Source organism: Akanthomyces muscarius, chromosome 4, assembly GCF_028009165.1.
Source record: "Akanthomyces muscarius strain Ve6 chromosome 4, whole genome shotgun sequence".
Taxonomy (NCBI): Eukaryota; Fungi; Ascomycota; class Sordariomycetes; order Hypocreales; family Cordycipitaceae; genus Akanthomyces; species Akanthomyces muscarius.
In genome coordinates this window covers 3472784-3495233 of record NC_079244.1, presented here as the reverse complement: position 1 = coordinate 3495233, position 22450 = coordinate 3472784, and the positions used below count along the sequence as shown (strand labels likewise).

The window sequence follows — 22450 nt, the reverse complement described above, 5'->3', positions numbered from 1 at the left end:
GAAGCGGCGGCTTGCACTGCTGTGAATCCCTCAGAGCTGGGGGCCGCATTTACATTGGCACCATGATTCAGTAGTAGCTCAATGATATCTCCGTCTCCCAACTCTACAGCCGCTTGTAGAGCAGTGCAACCTTGTGGCTCTGGAGCGGGTGCGTTGACATTGGCGCCATTCTCCAGTAACAGCTTCAAAAAATCTAGGTTGCCTCTCTTTGTAGCTGCTAATTGCAAAGCAGTGCCACAATTCCCAGGTGTGTTCACTCTGGCCCCAAGTTTCAGTAATAGACGGCCCATAGCGATGCTTCCATTCTGAGCAGCGATTTGCAGCGGCGAAGAAGCCACCCGCAAATCCACCCCCGACAGGTGACAATGATCATCTTCAGGGAGAGGACTGATATTGATATTGCTGCAGGTTCGACCTCTGAGGCGTTCTCTAGCATTGACGCCGTTCACATCTGCGCCTTCGCGTAGTAGGACTGCAGCCACAGCTAGATGATTCTCAGCCAAGGCCACTTCTAGAGGTGTCGACAGGGCGCAGCTACGCCACACTTGCATAGAACCAATTTCGCTATCAACAGATTCTGAGTCGATGCAACCGTTTACATTGGCACCGGACTTGAGTAGCCTCTCAACGAGCTTCAAGTTGCCAACCTCAGCGGCGTTTTTTAAAGGCGTGGAATATTGCTTTGAGAGAGAACCGATTCCGGCATCGGACTGCAAGAACATCGTAGTCACTTCAGAATCGTCATAGTCAAGAACAAGGTCCAATATTGTGGCACCCTCGGCCTCGGCCTCGCCCATGACTTGATGTATATCAGCGCCCTTGTTGATGAGGATTCCAATAATCTCGGCCCTGGAATTGTCAAGGTTGTCGCTCAACACAGCCTGGCCTAAAGGCGACGGCATGGAAGTCATTTTTACATTAACTTCAGCTCCGCTATTCACCAGCAGGCTCACAAGATCGGTATCTTGATGCCTCACAGCCTCTAGCAGAGCTGTTGAGGTTCGGTAACTCAGCGAGGGCGCAGTACAGTTGGGCTCAACGCCTCTCTTGAGCAACAATTGGCAGGCCGTAAAGTTACCGAGCCTGGCAGCGCCCACAAGAAGCACGCTTGCAAATGCATCGGTTGTTGGGGTGCGCATGGCGACGAAAACGTCAACTACCCAGAAGGTGTTACTGTGCAGAAGCCACTGAAGAAGACTGGCCACTCTTTCAACTGGAAGCAAATTGTTGGATGCAAGGTATACTGCGTATCGCAAAAGTCGAAATGTTTGGTCGACTTTCGAATCTTTCGTGAATTGGTCGATTTGACGCACGGCATCGCCCTCAGCTTGCTTCGTCATGACTTCTTGCAGCCGTGCAGCGATCTTTTTGCTATATTCATAAGAATCTGGATCAACATCGGCACCGAGAATGTCACTCATAATCTTTTCAGCGTCTTGGTTTGGCGTGCCGGCCTTGGACCAAGGAAGTGATGCTGCGTGGCTGTCACACGGGGACTGCGGTGAGCCTCCTGGTGCCTGTATCTGAGACGTTGTAACGTTGAAGAAATAAAGAGTGAACGGATCGAAAGAAGCCTTGAGTAGATGTTAGCAACGAACGATCCTTTTGTGTGGGATCTCAACGTACTTCTGCACCGAGCTGGGCATGGGGATGAATGGTACCAATGGGAAAAAATCTCCATTTGGGGAACTCCATCACTAGAGGATGTCAATCGTGATATAAGCAAGCTAGTTTGCATTGAATCATACTGAATAGATCGAACTTTGTATCGAATTGGGAAAACGGGGTGTCCGAGGTAGTGTCGGTGCAGAGCTCCATCCCAGTTGAAGGTGCACGGGCATTGATGCCGTCCTCACCCCTTTGCAGTGCAGCTGCCTCGAGGATTAGGATTCGTATTTTTGGTAGGTATCGCGTCACTTGCCGTCTTCCTGCATCGGGGTAGATCGCTGGCGACGAGCCCACTTCTTGGCCCTGTTCCATTTCTTCCGGTCGATGATGACGCCGTCCATCATGACGACAGCCTTTCCGTTCTCGAGCTTCTGTTGGTCCGCTGCCGATATTCGCTGCCATTGCTCTTTGTGTACATTTTTACGCAGTCCCCATTTCTTGAGCCGACTTTCCAACTGGCTTGAACTAATGGCCCCAGTCAGCATCTGACGATGACGGGAGCTAGCCGGGAGAAGGATGGGACGGATACTAACGTGGGGCAGAATCCATGGTTATGATTCAAGTACTCGAGCAGTTGCTTCGCAGTAAGCTTGCGGAAGTATTTGACTATGACATCTTTATGGGCGTCCCATTCCTCTTTGGGCAGCTCTGGTGCTGGCATCGTTACTGTGCGAGCCAAATGGCTTGTAGTTTGAAGAAATTCTGACGGCCTGGCAAAGACATTTTCAAGCCGCTGTGCTAGCAAGTGTCAAGTAAGTAGCGGGCCGGGACCGTACAAAATCTGTTGTCCCCAATCAAAAGTATAGACGCTTCGAAAAGGGGCTGTTGTCCTAATAATAATAATGGTGCATGGTAGTTACGCGGCCAGAAGTCTTCTGGTGCAGGGGTCAAAATCTGTGTCTAGCCTGGCAGTTAAATAAGCCACCAAGCCACGCAGATTTTGCCCCTGTTTCCGCGCTTCTTGTCCACGCTTTTCCGTCCACGCTTTTCCGTCCACGCTTTTTGCGCTAGGTTACTATTATAATAACACCATGTTTCCACGCTTTGGTCAAAATCTGTGTCCAGCCTGGCAGTTAAATAAGCCACCAAGCCACGCAGATTTTGCCCCTGTTTCCGCGCTTCTTGTCCACGCTTTTCCGTCCACGCTTTTCTGTCCACGCTTTTCTGTCCACGCTTTTTGCGCTGGGTCACCAGTGACACCATGTTTCCACGCTTTGTTCACACGCTTTTTACGCTTGGTTACCCGTAATACCATGCTCAAGCAAGGCTGCCACCCACCTTCTACCCGGTCGGCCAGAAATGAGCAACGCAGAGACGGCGCAGGGGTCAAAATCGGCGCGAAAAGAGAGCAGAGCATAAGGTGCAACACCAGCGGCACCAGCTGGACAAGACTTTATAAAATGCCCTTCAGCTGCTCACTCCTGAAAATTCTGTTCATCTGACCACATAAACTATTGCTCAATACCATTCCAACTCTTTCCACGTCGAACAATGGCACTGACGACCGACGGTGTAATCACCCTTGTAGGAGTGCTTCTTAGCGTGCCACCAGCAGCTGTCCTGTTGTGGAAGCTTCTGAGGGCCTGTCTCCGCAGGCCACGCCACGAGGGTAGGACGACCAGGCAAGAAATCGCAAGCGAGCGGATTGACTGACACAGCAACGACAGAGAACGACTGCGACCCAGATGCCGAAAGTCTGATCCCCTTGGAGCAGGCGCCGAATGAGGGTGCTCGTTCTGCACCCAGCCCATTTACAGTGAGTTGATGTCTTCTAGTTACTTCATGCCAGCCAAGCCTTGGATACGAATCGCCTGCTAACCGTGTGTAGGTGTCTATTCATCTGGGGCAAGTCTCCCGCGACCCGACACAATAACACTTACAGCTGGAGCGGCCGCTATTGTCTCGCATTCGTACTATACTCTGGGGATGTTGACGATGGCTGTGAATAAGTTTTCAGGGTTGGACGTTGATCTAAAACCTGGCGATACGCCTGTGTACTCTGTGTACTCTTAGTCCCTGACGCAGAGGCACTTGTGTAAACCATCAACTGATCACTCGGGGCAAAATTAGCATATAGACACTCGAATCTAGAATTTGCACTCTCAAACGGCTGATCCAAACGTGCTTGCAAAGACCTGCAAACTTCCCCAGCTCTACGTTACCCTACCAGTCTTCCACACTTATACCAAAGGTATCCGTGAATTAAACACTCTCAGTCCTGAAGAGAAAACATAAACGCCTGCAGCGCTCGCCACGTCCCACCACCATAATATTTAACCGCCTCATCTAGACCTGCTTGCACATGCGTCTCCCTCCTGCCCACCGCAAACACCCTCGGCTCCGTCCTGACCGTCGCAAGCTGCGTCTCCGCCTCGCCAGCACCCACGAGCACACTGACCGCACCCGCATACTCGACCGCAAAGACCCGAGCATCGCGGTACATGATTTCCGAGTCCGACGCCGTCACCAGCATGCGCTTCACGAGCGGCCTCTCGTCACCACTACCGCCGCTGGTCGCAAAGACGCGCGCCCACACCTCGCGCGCCCCCGGAGCGGCCACAATCTCGCACCACACATCCTCCACCTTGGGGCGCAAGACGCCAACGAGGTGCGCGGCGTGCGGACCCTCGAGATAGTCGCACGGGTTGGTGCCGATGCTTGCGGCGTCGGTCCAGGTGAACCACGGCGAGAGCAGCACCGCGGCGCGCAGCTGGCCGCCCCGGAGCGCGGGTGCCAGCGGCGGCACGTACGGCGCCGGCTCGACCATGTGCGCCATCAGCGAGGCCATCATGTGCGCGCCGGCGCTGTCGCCGGCCAGGATGAGGTCCTCGGGCGGGATGGCTTCCTTTTCGAGCAGGAAGCGCATCGACTCGACAATTTGCACGAGCTGCGCCGGGTATTGGACGTCGGGACAGAGTGCGTAGGAGATAAAGACCACTTCGCGGGCGCCGCAAGCCTTGGCCATGCTCTGTGCCAGGGGGATATGTGCGCCGGGTATGATGGGGTCCAGATAGCCGCCGCCGTGAGAGTAAAATATCACAGGCCCGGTGTTGCCGCAAGCACTGTCAGCCTCGCCGGTTATCCATGGCCCGGACAAGAAGTGCAGCGTGGGCTGCGGCATGGCGCTGCCCGTCGCGGGATTGTCCGCCGCCGCCGCCGGGTTGATCGACACGGAGACCTCGCGGTGCTTGATGTCCTTGTGCTTGGTGGCAAAGTCGCGCACCCGGTCGTTGGTGGACGTGGCGTGGCCGGCCGCCCAGCCGATGCGTTTCTCGCCTTGAAAGGTGATGGCGCTGCGGATGCTGGCGAGCATGGCCTTTTGGCGCCAGTGAAAGTCATACTGCGGGTGCGAGGGGACGAAATACTTGGCAAACTGAAAAAGGAAAATGAGTGCTGTTTTAAGCCTGCCGCGTCAGTATTCGCACACAAGCTAAATGTGCAGAGGCAATCGTGGCGATTGCGCTGGAGCGGATCGAGGCCATTTTACTCACGATAGGCTGCCGCGATTCCTACTGCCTTTACCCGGTCCCAGGCCGTCAGCGGCCGGGCGCCTAGTTTGTCGAGATCCTCGTCGGTGATCATTTGTGCAGGTCGGACACCAAGAAAGAAGTTATTTTCCAGACTGTGTAAGGGGCACAAAAGAAAAAGATGAACGTGGCCGTTGACAAGCTTGTTAGTGTCGAAATGAGACTGTTTGGGCAAAAAGTTGGCAGCTGAGACATGATGCGGAACGGCGGCAAGGTTTGATTTGAGGCACTTAGATAAAGGCCTGTCATGACGTAGCAAGTCTGCTGGGAAGCCGCACAGACTTGACCAATTGCTTTTCAAGACGCGTAAGCGAGCGCGATCGTCTCGTTGCATTGAACATGTCAAGGCAGCCAATTATGCTACACTGACTAGGCCCATAGATACGATGGTCGATTGCCCTGAAGATCCACGGCAGTGGACCGAGCATTTTCCCCGAGAAGCAATAGTTACAGGAATAGCCAAAGGCAAAACATTCACAAAGAGTCGCTTCACGCAATTGCGCTCAAGTCAAATGTAATTGTAGTTCGTCGTCTTTGATTAGCAGATCATGCCAGTCTCCCATTCCGTGCCTGCACCCTTGCCGTAATCAGTGATCGACAATCTCCTCGTTAGTTCCACATATTATACATCCCGACGCACTAACAAGGTGTAAGGGGTACTGGTACTAGATCCAGCCAAGAATGCTTGTTCAGCGATGGCCGAAGCTTGTCTGATTTTGTCGGGCCCGAGACTCAGCTCTCTGTACCTACTAGTGTCACCCATAGAGAGGACAAGCAGCTGCGGCAGCGGCTCATCAAGAGCCGTTGTGTTAGTCTTGGATCTTGCCCTCGGGTCGGGTGCGCCTTGCCTCGCTAGGCCGCTAGTTAGTGTCGCACCAAGAGATGGTTCTGTTCTTAACATCTGTTCGGGCGCAAATGTCTTTGTTACTGGTGTCGTTGCAATATTAGTGCAAAAATCTGTCCTGGTTCTTTTCGAGTCTAGTTTTCAGCAATCTATATAACCTGCTACACTTTGACAAACACCTTTTTGTTAACCCTAAACTTTGCAATGAGCACCAACAACGCCGACAGTAGACTGAGAGAGCCGCCGTACAGCATGGCAGGTCGATATGCCGTCAGACCCTTTTCCGCGCCGCCAAACGCTTCCAACAGATAGCCAGCAATCGGAGCGCCCTGTGGCAAGTTTGTCAGTAAAACGAAGGCGAATGAAGAAGAAGGCCAACTTTGCTCACCATCAAGTAGCCACCAATCCAGCCCGTGATGATCATGCTCATGACCGTGCTTACTCGTGCGCTGCCAAAGACGTTGCTCGCCACAGTCGGCATGGTGCAGAAAAAGCCGCCGTTGGAAAGGCCGTTGATGACTACAAAAAGAACTAGAGGGCCCAGCGTCGTCGAAGCGGGCCAGATGGCTAGCATGCTCACGGCTGTCAGGAGAAGCGACGTAAAGAGCACATTGATGGCGCCCATGATGTCGCACAGGTAGCCGCAGACGATGCGACCGGCCGCAGACGACAGCGTGAAGCCAGCGACGAGGCCAGCACCAGTCGCCGACGAGAACCCGAGAGAGTTGGCGTACAGCGGGAGGAAGAAGGGCGGTACGTAGAGCGGAAAGGTGCCAATGGCCGTGGCGGCGCAGATTAAGACGAAATTGACCGACTTGAACATTTTCCTACGCCAGGTTAGTCAGAGCACTCATCTCAGCAAGGCGACAAGGAAGCAAACCAGTCAATAAACTTGCGCCGAGGTAAGCTTGTACGCTCCTTCATGATCCAGGCTGCTGGCAGTCCGGTGGCAAGAGTCGTGATGCCGAGCACGCGATAAGTCATGGGGAGGCCAATCTTTTCAATCAGAGGATCCAGCGCAAAACTAATCGCTGCGCCGCCCAGACCACTGCCTGCAAATATGAGACCATTTGCGAGTCCTCTTTTCTTGCTAAAGTACTGTGAAGGAATGGAGGTGATGACCTGATGAAAATTCTTGTCAGCCATGTGACGGACGATTACAACTTTGCACGCCAAGCTTACACAAAAGATGAAGCTGTTTCGGACACTGTTAGCGGGACATTTTGACTCAATCGAGGACCACGGTTTACACATACCTGACACCGAGCCCGAACAACACTCCTGACGTGACGAAGAGCCCGCCCAGGTTGTGCGTCGTGAAGCTGCTCAGAATCTCGCACCCGCCCATCAGCGCGACGCCCGTCAGCGCCGTGCGCCGCGGGCCCAGATACTGCAGCAGCCGTGCATTCGCGGTCGCGCACAGCGACACCATGGCCGCCTGCAGCGAGCCGATAAAGGACACGACGGCCGGCCCCGCGAGCCCGTCGTTGACGAGCGTGCGCTGGATGACGCCCCAGGCGTACGTCGTGCCGACACCCCACCACATGAGCACGCAGCCGCTCGCGACAATCGCCCAGCCGTAGCCGCCGTCGGGCGCCGCGGAGTCGACCTCGCGCGAGGCGGCGAGCACCTCATCCTCGGTCCGGCCTGGGGCGGCTCTGCTCCTGCTGGTGGTGGTGGTGGCGTTGGGGCGGCTAGAAGCCCAGCCGACGGTGTCGGTGAGCTGTATGGAGGTGGTTGTTGTAGACATTGTTCTTTAGCCCGGTTGTTAAATACGGCATTGAAGTCGGCTCTTTCAACACGGGTGTGTAAGGATCCTTTAATGATTAAAAAGTGAGTCACGGATTGATTGGAAAACAAGGTTCGATGGAGATTTGCCGATCGCGGCTTGTTGATAAATGTCGCTGTAAGGCAAAGGGCGTAAAATCGACCCACCGACTTGTCAAATTGCACTTGTAAAGCAACACGAAATTCCCATCGTTTTTCACAGGCAGATTAAAGTAGGTGTTTGTTTTAAACTCAAACGTGGTCGTCTCTTTGGTGTAGTACTCTAGCTATTACTTCGATACCATGACCATTGTTCCTCCCTGCCGATCAAGGCGACTGTGCTCGTGCTGACACTGAGCACCTGCCGTCTTGCAATTGACTTGGATCCCCATCCTGCCATTATTTTCTTATTTGGTCTGTTGCACCACGTGGTGCAAAAAAGCAACAGCATCATCCATACCCGCAGGGGCATTGAACCAGTGTCCACCACTTTGGTACTCTCTCCAGGATACATCCGCCCCAAACTCGGTGAGAACATCACGCAGCCCGCGCCCGTTCTGTACCAGCACCAGCGGGTCATCTACGCAATGCTCGAGCAGGATGGGCGTGTTGGCCAGGACCTTGTTGTGCGCGGGCACGCCCGACAGGCCGAGCACCGCTCTCATGCCCGCCAGCGAGCGGCCCGCAAAGGGGCAGCGGCAGGAGAATCCCAGAAACGCACCGAGCCTCGCCTCTGGCGTGGGAATGTCGAGATTGAACAGCGTGTGAATGCTGGTGGCCGCACCCATACTGATACCCGCGAGGATGACGCGGTCCCAGCGCCCGCCGACAAGGGCCGCCTCGTCGGCGAGGATCTGCCGAATCTCGGGCACCATCTCCTTGAGGCCCTCGGCCTGCAGCTCCTCGTTGGAGGCAAAGTCGCGCGTGTCCCAGACGTCGAACCACTGCGGCCACGTCTGCGGCGCGCTGGCGCACCTGCGCTGCGGGGCCTGGGGGAAGACCCAGCGGAAGCTGGGAAAGGCGTCGGAGAGGGTCTCGCCGCGCGAGGTCCTCGAGTGATTGAGGGACGCGATAAAGTTGCCTGTATCGTCGCCTCGCCCGTGCAGGAAGACGACGGTGTGGGAGTGCGCCGCAGAGGCCGGCAGGGCTGTCACTTCGATGCTCGGCATGATGTCGGCTTGACAGATTGATTTCCCCAGAAAATTATATGTTTTAGAAATACAACAAAACCATTGAAAGAACAGAGAAATGAAGAAAAGGACAGAATAACGGATTGTTGGACGGAGGCAAACAGGCCCAGGCAGCCGCGTGCCCAAGCGGGGAGGACCAACTTGGTATTAAGCGCCGGCCACGAAGACTTGTTGGCCATCCCTGCTCGCGCAACATCACCACAGCATCCACGCCCCGAGATGGGTGCCTACTATCTGATTTGATTTCATTTGTATATTAACGTCTCTGTCGTTCTTCCAAGTTGAGGCTATTTCGAGTTCTTTTTCTTGGAATATTGAATCATCTGCGATTGACCGATATAATGCAGACCGCAGACCACCCGCTGACTGAAGCCCAGCTGGCCACTGCGACTATATGGGACATTGAAGGGCTTTCGCTGCCCCATCCCGCCGTTGCTTTGCTTCGTTCGTTCATCGTTGAGGCTCTTGGCGGCGCGGCGGCCGCAGCGTATGTGCAATCAAGAATCTTCTCCCCAGAAGAGGCGTACCGCCTTGCTTCGGACTGGGCCTGCGTGGTAGAAGCTGGTAAGCTGGTCGCCCACCTTTCCAAGCGCCAGTGCCTGCCCCTTATGCTCACACAACCCATCTTCTAGTCTCGCGCCGTGGAATTGCGCCCCAGGCGCCAGACGCTACTGCGGCTCACTACATCTCCCAACGTGATGGAGGTGTTTGCTGTGTTTCCGGCCTTCCAGGCACCATTCTAGACCCCCTGGTCGTGTCTCCTGTTTTGCCAATACCTGTCGACTGGCTGACGGACCAGGTAAGACCAGTCAACTAACCACTCCTTGTTGCAGGTAGACGCCACCTCTGACAGCACCCGACAGGAGCGCGTACTTCCGCTATTGACGGCCTTTTTCGGCGCCCCGTACCTGGATTGGTGGTTGCGGTACATCAAAGCGCCTATTCACACCATGTCAGAAGAGAACCACTGGCTGGATCGGCGAAGCGTTGCCGAGGCTCTTCGATCCGGCCGCGTTAGGCTTGACAGAGCACAACCGTCCATGACAGAGGTAAAAGACGACCGAAAAATGGGTCATCTTTATTTGAAATTGACGACTGTTCAATCGTCTAGTATGTGGTTCGGCCAGTGCTCGTCGGTGCGGAAGCCCCCATCAGGATAAATGGTGACTTGGCCTTGCTCGGTGACCATTCACGGTCACACATCCCCAAGGTCGATCCACGTTTCATCGGCACCCAAGCAAGGTATGCAACTCGTCAATCTCGCGAGAGAAATGGCCCCGAGTTTCTTGGAGCCTCAAGCATCACCGCATTCAGCATCGACTGTCTGTACGCAGATACCGCTCAAGCCATGGACCAAAGGACTTTAACCCACGTCCGTCATTACAACACCACTGTTCCGAATCTGGCTGCTGCTTCCGCAAAACTTACGTCTTATAGCTTATCGTGGTCTCAAGCGCTTTGGCGAGTACCTATACGGCGTCACTACCGGGTCCAACAGTGTGTAAAAGCTACCGTTTGGCCTGTTCCTCAAATACAGCGACGATTTTGAGCGCTCCGAGAACGAACTCAATGCTCTTCGGACTGTGAGACGCTGCACTACCATACCTGTACCAAAGGGACTGGATCTCGTGTCCCAAGTCGTCGAGTCCAGCGACGACTGGGGCAATGCGACGACTACTCGCCAGCCGTACCTGCTCATGACCGCCCTTCCAGGCGCACCGCTGTCCCAATGCATAGACGCGATTTTCGACGAGGATTACCAAAACATCCGGCAGCAGCTGCAGGAGGCAGTATCGCAGCTACGCACAATCCCCAAAACGGTCAACCCAGACATGGCCATCTGCAACACCCTCGGCGCCGCCTGTCAGGAGCCTCGCATCCGCAACTTTACCCCCATTGGCCCGTTCAAGGACGAGGCCGCCTTTAGCCAGGAGATGCGCTTCTCCGACGAGCCAAGCCGTCGCGGACACCAGATTGTCTTTACGCACGCGGACCTGAACCCGCGCAACATCATGGTCGACCGCGTGCGAGGGCCCGATGGCGGGCGGCACTGGGAGGTGGTTGGCATCGTGGACTGGGAGACGGCGGGCTACTACCCCGAGTACTGGGACTGCACCAAGTCGCTGTACGAGGGATTCCAGTGGCCGCAGCGCCACAATGAGGTGATGAAGAGCGTGTTTGCGGCGCTGGGCGACTACACGGCGGAAATGGACGTGGAGCGACGAAGCTGGGAATCGGGGGACGGTCTATAGCGCTGCACAAGCCCGGACCCCTTTGGCGATTGCGCGAATGTACGATGAAGGGCTTGCGAAATAAAGAGCAAAAGAATAGATCTAGAAGGAACATGGAAGAAGGAGTTCAAGTCTTTAGTCTTTGTTGTTGAGACGCTGCATGGACCATTTTCTTTTTGTCCGCAAAGGTACGTGTGGGCACAAAGCATCGTGCTCACTTACACGGCAAGTTGCAACAGCGTCTTTCTTGCACATTGACTCTTACTGTGATGGCGCTGCAGCAGGCCACAGGCCTCTAGACGGAGATACAGAACCACAGAACCGCTTGTAGATTAGACAAAGCCTTTAAACCCCCTTTTCAAAGCATCTTGATTTTGTTAAAGCACCTACAGGACATTCTTCTTCCTCGCCTCTGTATATTCTTAGTCCCCAATTACTTTGCTCTTCTTTCTTACGTTATAAAACCTCATTGTACACGATGCCTTTTGTCATCTTAACTTTACCCAATCTCCTTGATCGCGCCGCCGTCGCCTCTCTACAAAGGCAGTTGTAGCTGGTTCTTTGCACCTACACCCACAATGCCGGCACCACCTTTCAAGTCCTCTTTGTCCCATCACTCCCGCCTTTCCTACACTACAAAGCCAAAGCCACCGTTGCCAAGAGTCAAGATGATAGAAATCGAATTCGATCACCAGACAATGAAAGGCAATATAAGGATGTCTCGACATCCACATTACTTTCACGACTCCTCCTCCGTCTCCTCCCTCAAGCTCGCCCCTCCTTCAAGTTCGATCCTCCTTCAAGCTCGACCGCACACACAGCAACAACCTCTCCTTTCCTCAAGAGACATCCCCTTGTTCAATTGACAAAAGCCAAATCACATCGCAGCTATGGCTCCGCGTCGTCCAGCGGACCATACCTCGACGGTAACGGGAGCGCCCGTCCGGCGATCCTCCCGCATCGCCGGCAGACCCAGAAGCAGCAGCTTGGGCGAAAGCGACTCATCGTCCTTTGCCTACTCCTTCAGCCGTTCCTCTACCGTGGTTCCGTCACCATCAGCGCTTTCTTCCCCTTTCGGCCATGCCCCCAGCTCGGCATACACCATGGCCGGCATCCCTCAATTCGATAACCTGAATTCAGTCCCAGAGGAGGAGGATGCAGAACTGCCCAACCCTCGCACCCAAGTCGCATCAGATGTCCGCCGACGCCGCCCCAACGCGCCTCGTCCTCCGCCAGCATACCGGAGGTCCTCGAGCCGGAAGTCCTCTCCGCGGCGCCGCATCTGCGACTTTTGCCTCGATGATCCCCTCGGACGCGCCATGCACGCTCAGCGGCCGTGCGACTGGCAGGACGGCACTTACCCGCTCGAGTGCACTAACTGCGCTGACCACCGCGCGCGCAACCCCGTGGCAGCAGCCAAGCACGTCTGCTCAGTGCCCCGAAAGCCGCTCATCTACCGCAAGTACTCGACACACCATCCGGCGCGCTACGACCAGGCCATCAGCCCTTTCACCGGACTTCCCATGGACACTGGCGTCTGCTGCATCAAGTGCGCCGCCGACGGCAAGGCCGCGTCGTGCGACGTCGACCCGATCCTGGGCTACCAGTGCTCGCGGTGCAAGCCCATAGACATGTGCCGGCTTAGCGACAACCGTGTCATGGACAGCAAGCCCAACGTGCGCCAGGGTATCGTCAAGTGGTTCCGGCACGCGTGTGATGGGTGCACGCTGCTCGCGGCTGGGCGCCGCCGAGGGCCGACGAACCAGTGCTCGTGGCTCGCAGACCGCACGACGTGGAACCAGCCTTGCACTCGCAGTCGTGACAATAACCTCCTTTGCCTGTCCTCTGCCTTGGTCGCGTCCATGCCGGTCTCCATCTGCATCCCAGAAAACTGGCGTCCGCGCAGTTTCATTGCGCTCGGATGGGCCGAGTTGCGTCCCAATACCGCCTGGCGCAAGGCTTGTATGAACTGCCGCCGCGACCACGCCCATTGCCGTGCCTCCATTGCCCACCCCTTGTCGGCATGTGGTCGCTGCACGGCCATGGGCCTTGACTGTGTTGATTGTGAGGGGATCGCGTACCCGATATTTGATCTATCGCAGGTGGGATTTGGAAAGTTTATGCCGTATACTGCGTGTAGGCGTTGCGTGGAGATGGGCCGAAATTGCGACAAACAGCGGCCTTGCGATTCCTGTACCAACTCAGGGGAGGCCCATCTTTGTGACAATGCTTTCCTGAAAACAGAAGCTGGAAAGAAACGCATGACAAACTGCGTACATGGGCGCCTGCAGCCTCCTCCACCTGGCCCATTGTACTATCTTGCCCTCGGCTACGGTGCCAATGGAGTCGACGATGCCAAGGACGGCTCTCGAATGGAGCATTGGATCGGTCCGATAACCGAAACCTATGCTGAGCCGACCGTCTCTTTCCACGAAGGCACACTGATGCGAGAAGTATCAAGACAACGCGAGTCGCTCATACCGCGATCCACGCCGCCACACGCCGCGCCGGGCACACCGCTGGCCGGAAAATCTACCAGCCAGCTGACAGCCAACGAGATTGCCGCCATGATTGTCCAGGTATGGCCGAATTCCTTCTTGATGAACACTTTGCCTGGTTTTGCCGAGCATCAAAGAGCGGCCGCGATGAAAAAGGATGAGTACCGGTTTGAGACCCCAGCTGGAACAGACAACCCTCCCACAGCGGCAGAAATTGCTGCGGCAGTAAATCCGAACAACTTGGGCCCTACACCCATCGTCAGGGTTATTCAGCCTTTGCCTGTAGTGGTCTCTACCGCCGCTGCAGCAGATGCGGCTGCAGACGCGAATGCAGAGACTGAAGAGAGCGAGAAATTCGAAGAAAGCGGCAGCTCTGAGGACGGAAACGGCGGCAACAGCTTCCAGATGGTACATCTGCCTCTACCGGCCATGCAGTCGCAAGCGGCAACTGATCAGTCAGTGTTGGGCTATGCGCAGCCGTCGATAATCACCGACCAACCAGAAATGATATTTCAGCACATTATGCAGTCATTACCAGAGCCAGGAGTTGCACCATTGCAAGTAGATCAAATATATCAGCAGCTTATGCAGACAGTAGCAACGATGGCTCCAATCAGCGGCCACGAAGCCATGGACGTTGACGCACAGGAAGACATACCTATTGATCCCGCCCTTCAGCCTTGGAACCCTCCCAGCCCACCACCAGCCTTGCCCTATGTGTCCTATAGCCCCCTGCCGACCATTTCACTCGAGACTAACTCTATGCCAGGACACGCCATGACATTGCCGGCCAACGCTCCCATACTGGATGTCCCCAACATCTACACCGTTGATCTTCTTGACCCACAGTACACGAGCTTCTTCGACGCGCCGGCAGCGACCGCGGAGTGGCCTCCGGCGAACAATAATGGTAATGTTCAACAACAGGCAAATGCTCCTCTCAGCCCCATCGCCAGCTTTCTCCACGACGCGGAAGCCACACCGGCTTGGCTTCCAGAGGATGATACTACTAGTGTTAGCCAGCAGATGTATGGCCTCAATCCGTTTCAGGCAATGCCCCTTCAAGTTGAGGAGCAGAATCAGCGCCCACCGGCTGCGGTTCCGTCACAGAGTGCTGGTCAACAAGGGTCGGCACGATGGAGACATCTGAATCCGCTGCACGAGTCTACGCGCACACTGTTTGGCGAGCGGGACAACACTGGAGATAAGGTGGTACGGAAACCCTTCACGCTGTCCATCAACTATTTGGAAAGAGACTGCCCCATCAAAGACGTGCTGCACTCACTTCCCGAACCCATGTCTGAAGATCGGAATGAGGACATTGATATGCAGATACAGAGGGTGGCGGACCCGCAGGGCGACACGCGTTGCGACGAGAATGGCCTCGGCGAGGGCAATTATGACGCATATCTCGCCTGTGGCGCCGCGGTGAACGCTTCAGACCGGTGCGCGGATATGCATCACCACCCCAATTACCCTAGCCTTGTGTGCAATAGCTGCGCCCAGCAGAGTGCTCAGGCCCTTGTGAATCCAGAACACAATCCCCTGACGGCCGTCGAGGTGCTCAAGATGCGCAGTTATCTGTGTGACAAGTGCACGGCGTTCGCAGGGAGCAGCCCCCAGGCGATGCTGGACATGTGCGAGGCCGGCATTAACACAGTCTACGGCTGGTTTCCGAAGCCGTCACCGGGAAACCACGCAGCCAACGAGGACGGAGACGCGATCATGACCATGACGGCCCGGGATGGTGGCGAGGTCAAATTTCTCGGCGACGCTCGACCATTGACAGGATGTTCGTGCGGCGTCAAACTGTTGCAGACGCGGCAGTGCCAGTTTCACCGCATTGACAATGCCGAAGCCGTATTGCATCAGGTGGTCGCCGTGCGGGAGTGGCGAATCCAGACACTGCAAGAAGGAAAATGCGCTGGTTGCTTCGAATACCGCTCTGCTGCGGACGTGCCTATGCAGGACGGCGACGAAAATGGCCAACAGACGCAAATGCAGCCTGCAGGAAGCAGTACTTCGCCCGCGGCGCTGAGCTCATGGGTATGCCTCGCATGCGGAGGCTGGGTGATGAACCAGGTCGGGCCGGTCGAGACGTCCGGGCTCGTGGATGGCTGGCAATCGTGGTTTAATCCACAGCCCGTATCGCTCGCCGGCGATGTGAGGGATATCGAAATGTCTGACGCGTAGAGCCATCCGATGGCGTCAGGGGCGGTCGTGGGGGTTTATTTCGGGTCACAGGTAGCGATATGCAAAGGAGTCTGCATGTCCGAACCTGAAAAGATAAGGTATCGGCTGTAGCTGCGATGGCAGTCTGGTCAATCTGTAGATGCAAAGCGTCATAACATGTTCACTAGTCGTTGTCAGGTCGCATCACCACACGTCGTGTTTCTCACGATGGAGAAAGAGGACACCATGGAGAAGCAAGGTAGAAGACAGAAAGTTCTGTAAAATAACGATGAAATTACAACAGCCATTTTTGAAATATATGGATATAATGAACAATAAAACACAATAATCGACCCACATTGACATTCCGAGGGAAATAAAAGAAGAAATCTGAAAAATGAGAGAGAAAGGGTGGCGAAGAAAGAACATGTACTGGAGAAAATGAAGAGAACAAGAAAATCGGGTATGGGGGAATTCGAGGTCTCCTGGTATAGGGCGTCTGAACCTCTTGCGAGGAATGTGGTGCATCCTGGAAATTGAGACAGTTTGCAGACCAACATCGCCCATCATCTTAAAATAATGTTTCTCTCCACCAACTTGGTACCGGGTCGAAAACTATGATTGTGTAAAGATTTCAACGTCGCTGGTTCTTTTCGTTGTCGCTTCTGATGAAACTCGGGTGCCGGGTGCGGGCCGTTTCAAATTCTTGGGTGATGCGCTTCTGCAAGATAAAATCGAACCACAACCTCCATGATGAGCCGATCCGGCATGAGAACGATTGTGCCGTGTGCGAGTCCGCTTGTTCAGAAACTTGAAACATTAAAGAAACCGGAAATAATAACAGAAAGAGAAAGAGGCCTGGTTCTGGCCAAGTCAAGAGTCCGACTCCCCGTCCGATGCTAATGAATCGCTGTGTTCGTGGTCCAACCACCCATCATTGCCACCCAGAATAGCCAGTCGAAGTTGCTGTGAGTCTGTGGCGTTGATGCAATGTTCTTTTTTCTTTTTTTTTTCTTTTTTCACAATCCCGTCATCTCAAGGCTATGGGACGTCTCGTTATCGATATCGTGTCGTGCAGTGTCCCCACGACAACTCTCGCTCGTCGATGCGTCGGGCTCCTCACATGATGACACACTTGGCGCAGCAGCCGGCCTCGTTGCCGCCGTCGTCCATGTCCATCTGCTTGGGGGGGCCGTTGAGTCCGGAGCCACCTCCGCTACCGGTGGAGTAGCCCTGCATTTCGCGGTTGAAGCGGCGAATCTCGCGGACAATGTCGTAGAAGGCCTGATCGACATTGATTCGCGACTTGGCAGAGGTCTCAATGAACTTGCAGTTGAAGGATCTAGCCAGGGCCTCGCCCTCTGTAGTTGACGCACGGGCGGTTAGCGAGTGGGGGCTATATGGGAGACACTGGCTTGTAATACTCACCATGTCTGTAAACCTCGCGCTCGCCCTCGAGATCGCACTTGTTGCCGACGACGACCATGGGGAAGTAATCCTTGTCCTTGACTCTCAAGATTTGTTGCTGGAATGTGGTGATTTCTTCAAAGCTCTGGCGGGAGGTGATGGAGTAGACGAGCAGGAAACCCTCGCCTGTGCGCATATACTGCTCTCGCATGGCACTGTACTCTTCTTGGCCAGCGGTATCGAGGACATCGAGAAGGGCGACCTCATCGTCAATGACACACTGCTTACGGTAGGAATCTGATGAAAAGAAAGTCCTAGTCAGCGCGACAGAAATTCAGCGGCCGGGGGGACCCTTGGGAGGCGGCTGGCATTACCTTCAATAGTAGGATCATATTCGTCGACGAAGTGGCTCTGAATCAATTGTATGGTGAGGCAAGATTTACCGACGCCACCGCCACCAACAACGACGAGCTTGTACTCTCGCATAAACTATCCAGACGGCAAACGTTAGCAACGGGGGTGCGCTCAGGTGGTGGCTGTGGACAGGTGACAACGCGGAAACCGCCCACCGGCGGAGGGGACAAGTTTGCATCGCCTAAAATCGCAGGGTAGAGACGGCGCCCAAGAGAAAATCGCACCTTTGTAGATGTAGCCATTGCAGCGACTGTGAGTGCGACGGGGAGGAAATGGTTGTCGGGAAGAGGAAGAGCTGGTGCGGGTCGCGAATGATCGTGGGGTCGTCGAGTAGAAAAAAATTGGCTCGCGCTTCTAGGGGTACAAGAAACGGGCGAATCAGATCAAGGGGATCCGAAAGGGTTCGATGTTGAGCGTCGAACGGGTTCAATTCGGGAGAGGGAGGTGAGGCGACGAGAGATGCATGCAAAAGAAAAGAAAGAGAGAGAACAGGCGATATGGGATTGAAATGGCGCTGGATGGGGAATGGGGAGGGGAGTAGAAGGGGGAAAAAAGAGGATAAAACAAGGAGACGTCGAAGAAGAAAAAGTGGTTGCTCGCTGGCTGGAAGGATTGGGACGGACAAGAGCGCTACCTAGACTGGGACACTGAGGGGGGCTGGCAACAGAGATGAAGGGGAGCGCCAGGTACTCTTAGGTACTTGCGGGCGCTGTAGCCTCTAGAAGTGGCCTGGAAATCAGCGGTTCGAGTCGTGGTTTTAGTGGCTTTAGTGGCAGTCAGGTACCTACATACTACCTTGGTGGTCATTGGTAGCGCGCTGCCCGCCGAAAACAAGTTAGTAGGAACCTGACCCAAAGTACCTCCACAGTGGACGGAACCCTGATTATAGCGGCCTGGGCCTCTGCGGTATCGAATGCCCGAGATGCCTGGAGAGAGACGAGGGTCCGTCCCCAGCGGCCTCATCCACTGGGGATGGAAAGAAGGTCAAGGACGCTACAGCAAGCCACCCGCCACAGAACGCACCACCACTTGCACGCTCACACACCATCGATGCAAGCTCACGACCCTCGCCCTGGTCCCTCACCTCTGCTCGTCCCGGGTGACAGTGGATATATAGAACTGAAGAGTGGGTTAAAGAGTCCCCCCCCGGCCGCTCTCAAAGTGGGCGCTCAAGAAAGAAGGTCCAGGGGGGGGTTGGTCGCTGGCTGGCCATGGGGGCAGCGGTACAAGCCTTCTGAGAGTCAGGGAAGCTTCACCACTGCATTCTTCATCCGCGCAACAAGAGCCACTCGACGGCCTTGTACTATCTCAAGTTTTGCTTCTCCTCTCCCGATGTACTGCATCACTTCGTTGGACAAACTCGTAAAGAAATAAAATCGTTTATTGTATCCCTCGCAACTGCACTTGCTCGTGTTGCAAACGCTGCACCACACCCATACCGGCGCGCCGGGGCACGGCGCATGTGCATTTCCGCGGTGCGTTTTCTCTCTCTCTCTCTCTCTCTTTCTCTGCCCACCCCTCCCTCTCCTCACTCACTCACTCCCTCTCACACTCTCTGCACCTCTTTCCCCGGCGCGACGCAACCGACGCTTCCTCGGGCCATCTGCATATGTATTACAAGCAGCGCCCAAAATCCACATCATTTCACATCGTCAATCCAAGGTTCTTCCAAGACCCAAAAACCTGCAGCCGTCCTGCAAGCCATGCTTCTCCATGCCCACCACCGGCGGGTGGGGCCGAGCGTCGAAAAGCTACCTGCGTCTGCGCCTGGGCCACCGCGCCGCCCGAGGTACCTTGCAGACAGAACGTCTGGCCCGCCCCCTCTCCCCTCCTCTCCTCTCCTCTGGCTCTCTATCCGCAACACCACCAAAAAGACTCATTCTTCTAACCAGTATTAAAAACTACGGAGCAGTGTACCGCATGGGTTTTGGCCCCGCGCGCCCAACACACGCTAGCAAGACAATAATCCATTGTATTAGCTTCTTTTTCCCTGCCAGGAAAAGAAGCAACCTTCTCGATCGGCGTCCACTCCCCCCTTGGGCAAAAAACTGATGGCTTGCGCTCTCGCTGACCCCATGCTTCTTTTTTGCTTCTTCTTCTTCTTTTCTGCCGGCTAACGTGCGGGTTTTGCTTATTGTTCCATGTGGCACAAACTAGTTGATCCCTTTCCTCTTCTCTTGTCTGCCAGTAGTCAATCGGGAACTGTCAAGCTCCTCGACGTCACTGTACATATCATCACATGTTGAGTCTCTTTTCCTCCCATTGCCCATTGCCCATTCAATACGTGGCTCCGGATCAGCCCCAGACATCTACTCCGGTCTACAGAGTACTGTCAGCGTTCATGCCATCTACTGGGTCAAAATTGAATCCATGTCACCGAAACTCAGCGGCAAGCCTCCTCCTCCTCCTTTCCGCCACTCGTCAATTGCGGCTGCAAACCTTCTCTTTCTCTCGACTACCGCTATTGAATAATCGGATCTGCGCTTTTTCTCAGCTCTTTCTCATCTCGAGTCACTCTCCGCAGATCGAGCACAGCATCGCCGCTGTAAGCCATGACTCGAGTGTTCCAACCTCTTCCCAGCACGAGTTCGTCCTGTGTCGTGCCAATCTGCACCCATGACCCGTACAAGGTCTTCTAATCTGTACCGAGTATGACAATGGCTCTCTAGGCTGGGGGTCACGGTATACCCTTGTCAAGACCGCTCGCTGCCCCTCTATTCCACCGAAAGAAGTATTTTTAATCTCTGGGGACGGCTTGCACGGTCAGCCTTGGGCCACATTGCCTGCAACGTCTCTGTAATTCGCTCGGCCAAGGGGACCTCGTTCGGTCACCAATTTCTGCGAAGGCCTTGTCAATCGTTCCCAGGGGAGGAGCCTGTACGCCGAAACCAAGTCACACGAAACATTTTCTCGTTATTCAATTTGTTTCTTTTTTTTTTTGTGCATGACGCACAACTTGTAGAGTTTGCTTCTTCTTTCGTGACATGTAAAACCAGCGCGCGACCAGCCAAGAAAAAGAAAAAGAAGGAAAGCAGAATAGAAAAAGAAAGCCAATGGTTTCTCTCTCCCTCCGTGCCTCCCACAATTACAGCGGTGGCACAACGCCTCACCACTCGAACAAGTGGGGGAGATGGCCTCTTTTCGTCGTGAGACCTTTTCGTCTATTTGCTATTGTCCTCACACAGGTTTTTTTCCTTGGTTGCTTGTCGTGTCTGGGATGAAAGCCACATGGAGTGCGACAACGTGATATACCCAGACTTTGTCTTGCACGCCATTCGTCTCGGGGGTCTTGTCCTTTGGTTCCTGGCACTTTGCAGCCGGTGTGATTTGCGCCCACAACGTCATCGTATTAAAGCGCCAGGTCTGTGATATCTAGCAGAAACGCATCTCGCCAAACCCAAGGTCACACTGCTTCCGCAGCTTGTGCCCCTGCAGCGCCAAGGTTTTCTTTTCGTCTCCGTCTCTAGCAATGTTGAAAAGACCCCTTGATTGCTCATCACCGCGCTCCCAGTCCAGTCATTCTTCCTGCGCCTACCAGTACTCAGCAACTAGTTTTCCGTTCCCCTTATCTCGAGCCAGGGTCCTGGTTCCCCATGTGCCACACAGGTCAACTGCGGCCCATAGCTTTTCTCCCAGGAACGCCATTTACCGTCGCCATCCAATCTTAGCAGTACGCATCTCTTCAACCACCCCCACAGTTGGGTGACGAGGAAACACCACAAAACAGGCCATCGGGCAACCGTTGCCTTGAGGTGATGGGCACTGATGGCGACTTTTACTGGGGCGGTAGAGAAGAGTGCAAAGTGGTTGCATTCTAGCTCGTAAGTAAGTATCCGCAAAGCAGTCAAATTCCGTCTACTGGTAGGGCCCTTTTGTACGCATCGGCCGCGATGCACTCACGGCGCGCCCGTCACATGCGGGCCCTCATCGCATCATTCGAACCACTCAGCAGTGTTAGTGGCAGTCTGTGAAGCACAATCGGTCGGCCGAGATGACTGATCTTGAACCAAATCATGGTGCGCTCAATACACCCGGGGCCTTGTCGAATATCCTACTCGTACTGTATTCGTGCATGCCCTTTTCCCGTTTCATCACCACCAAAGCATTGGATAAACAGGCTTCTTCACTGACAAAGCCTCGTATCAGTCTAATTGAGCCATCCTACTGATTAATCATACGCATATATTTATTGCTTTACTACATCCTGGCAAGCTTGTTGACATCTTCACCACAGCCCACACTACAAGGATAAACCCATCATGTATTTCTGCAGCCAGAGCGGCCTGCAGCTGCATGCCATCTCAATAGTGTGGGCTTCCCGCTCAGCCCGTGCATGACAATGCAGCAGACCAAGAAAAATAAAGGTCCAGGCAAAACCCGCCCGCTGCACGATCTCGGGCAGCGATTCAGTTCAGCCCTTGCCGAGCAAACCGTAGTGCTTTTTTGCTAAAAGTCGATTTGCGCTCTGGTAACAAAACCCACATTGTCCTCCGGCTCTGTTCCTCTTCTCACTGACCCAAAGGCAATGGAAGGAATGCTGTCCACGAAAACAAATACAGTTCACAAACTACTACATCGCCCGTTGCCTTTTCCCCCCCGGCCTTTTTCCCCTGGCTCCTCTCCTTGCCCTCTGCACTGGCCAACGCCAGCCAGGGGTTTGGCGCTTCCCCCTGGTCCAATGGGACGATCGGTGGCCCTCGGCCTCGCTCCTGAGCCCGGAAATTTGATGCAA

The 22450-nt window shown here is 54.7% G+C and overlaps 8 protein-coding genes across 8 annotated transcripts; 3 read left to right on the top strand and 5 right to left on the bottom strand.

The window, feature by feature from the left end:
* Positions 1 to 445: 445 nt before the first annotated feature.
* On the bottom strand, positions 446 to 2329 carry LMH87_011867 (uncharacterized protein; the record flags this gene model as incomplete). Its single annotated transcript, XM_056201078.1, has 6 exons — positions 446 to 484; positions 600 to 1574; positions 1627 to 1697; positions 1749 to 1871; positions 1922 to 2133; positions 2202 to 2329. 6 exons carry the CDS (start codon positions 2327 to 2329, stop codon positions 446 to 448), a joined length of 1548 nt encoding a protein of 515 aa, XP_056052866.1.
* Positions 2330 to 3159: 830 nt separating this feature from the next.
* On the top strand, positions 3160 to 3541 carry LMH87_011866 (uncharacterized protein; the record flags this gene model as incomplete). Its single annotated transcript, XM_056201077.1, has 3 exons — positions 3160 to 3277; positions 3336 to 3424; positions 3497 to 3541. The coding sequence occupies 3 exons, from the start codon at positions 3160 to 3162 to the stop codon at positions 3539 to 3541; spliced, it is 252 nt and encodes an 83-aa protein (XP_056052865.1).
* Positions 3542 to 3880: 339 nt separating this feature from the next.
* LMH87_011865 (uncharacterized protein) lies at positions 3881 to 5250 on the bottom strand (the record flags this gene model as incomplete). The annotated part of the gene is made up of 2 exons (XM_056201076.1): positions 3881 to 5061; positions 5160 to 5250. The coding sequence occupies 2 exons, from the start codon at positions 5248 to 5250 to the stop codon at positions 3881 to 3883; spliced, it is 1272 nt and encodes a 423-aa protein (XP_056052864.1).
* A 950-nt stretch (positions 5251 to 6200) lies between these two features.
* LMH87_011864 (uncharacterized protein) lies at positions 6201 to 7789 on the bottom strand (the record flags this gene model as incomplete). Its single annotated transcript, XM_056201075.1, has 5 exons — positions 6201 to 6368; positions 6428 to 6866; positions 6920 to 7161; positions 7222 to 7234; positions 7296 to 7789. 5 exons carry the CDS (start codon positions 7787 to 7789, stop codon positions 6201 to 6203), a joined length of 1356 nt encoding a protein of 451 aa, XP_056052863.1.
* Positions 7790 to 8213: 424 nt separating this feature from the next.
* On the bottom strand, positions 8214 to 8975 carry LMH87_011863 (uncharacterized protein; the record flags this gene model as incomplete). Its single annotated transcript, XM_056201074.1, has 1 exon — positions 8214 to 8975. The coding sequence occupies one exon, from the start codon at positions 8973 to 8975 to the stop codon at positions 8214 to 8216; it is 762 nt and encodes a 253-aa protein (XP_056052862.1).
* Positions 8976 to 9337: 362 nt separating this feature from the next.
* LMH87_011862 (uncharacterized protein) lies at positions 9338 to 10156 on the top strand (the record flags this gene model as incomplete). Its single annotated transcript, XM_056201073.1, has 6 exons — positions 9338 to 9560; positions 9629 to 9795; positions 9860 to 9865; positions 10024 to 10045; positions 10108 to 10113; positions 10152 to 10156. 6 exons carry the CDS (start codon positions 9338 to 9340, stop codon positions 10154 to 10156), a joined length of 429 nt encoding a protein of 142 aa, XP_056052861.1.
* A 537-nt stretch (positions 10157 to 10693) lies between these two features.
* LMH87_011861 (uncharacterized protein) lies at positions 10694 to 11248 on the top strand (the record flags this gene model as incomplete). Its single annotated transcript, XM_056201072.1, has 1 exon — positions 10694 to 11248. The coding sequence occupies one exon, from the start codon at positions 10694 to 10696 to the stop codon at positions 11246 to 11248; it is 555 nt and encodes a 184-aa protein (XP_056052860.1).
* A 5768-nt stretch (positions 11249 to 17016) lies between these two features.
* LMH87_011860 (uncharacterized protein) lies at positions 17017 to 17960 on the bottom strand (the record flags this gene model as incomplete). Its single annotated transcript, XM_056201071.1, has 4 exons — positions 17017 to 17258; positions 17326 to 17601; positions 17679 to 17793; positions 17943 to 17960. The coding sequence occupies 4 exons, from the start codon at positions 17958 to 17960 to the stop codon at positions 17017 to 17019; spliced, it is 651 nt and encodes a 216-aa protein (XP_056052859.1).
* Between the last annotated feature and the right edge of the window lie 4490 nt (positions 17961 to 22450).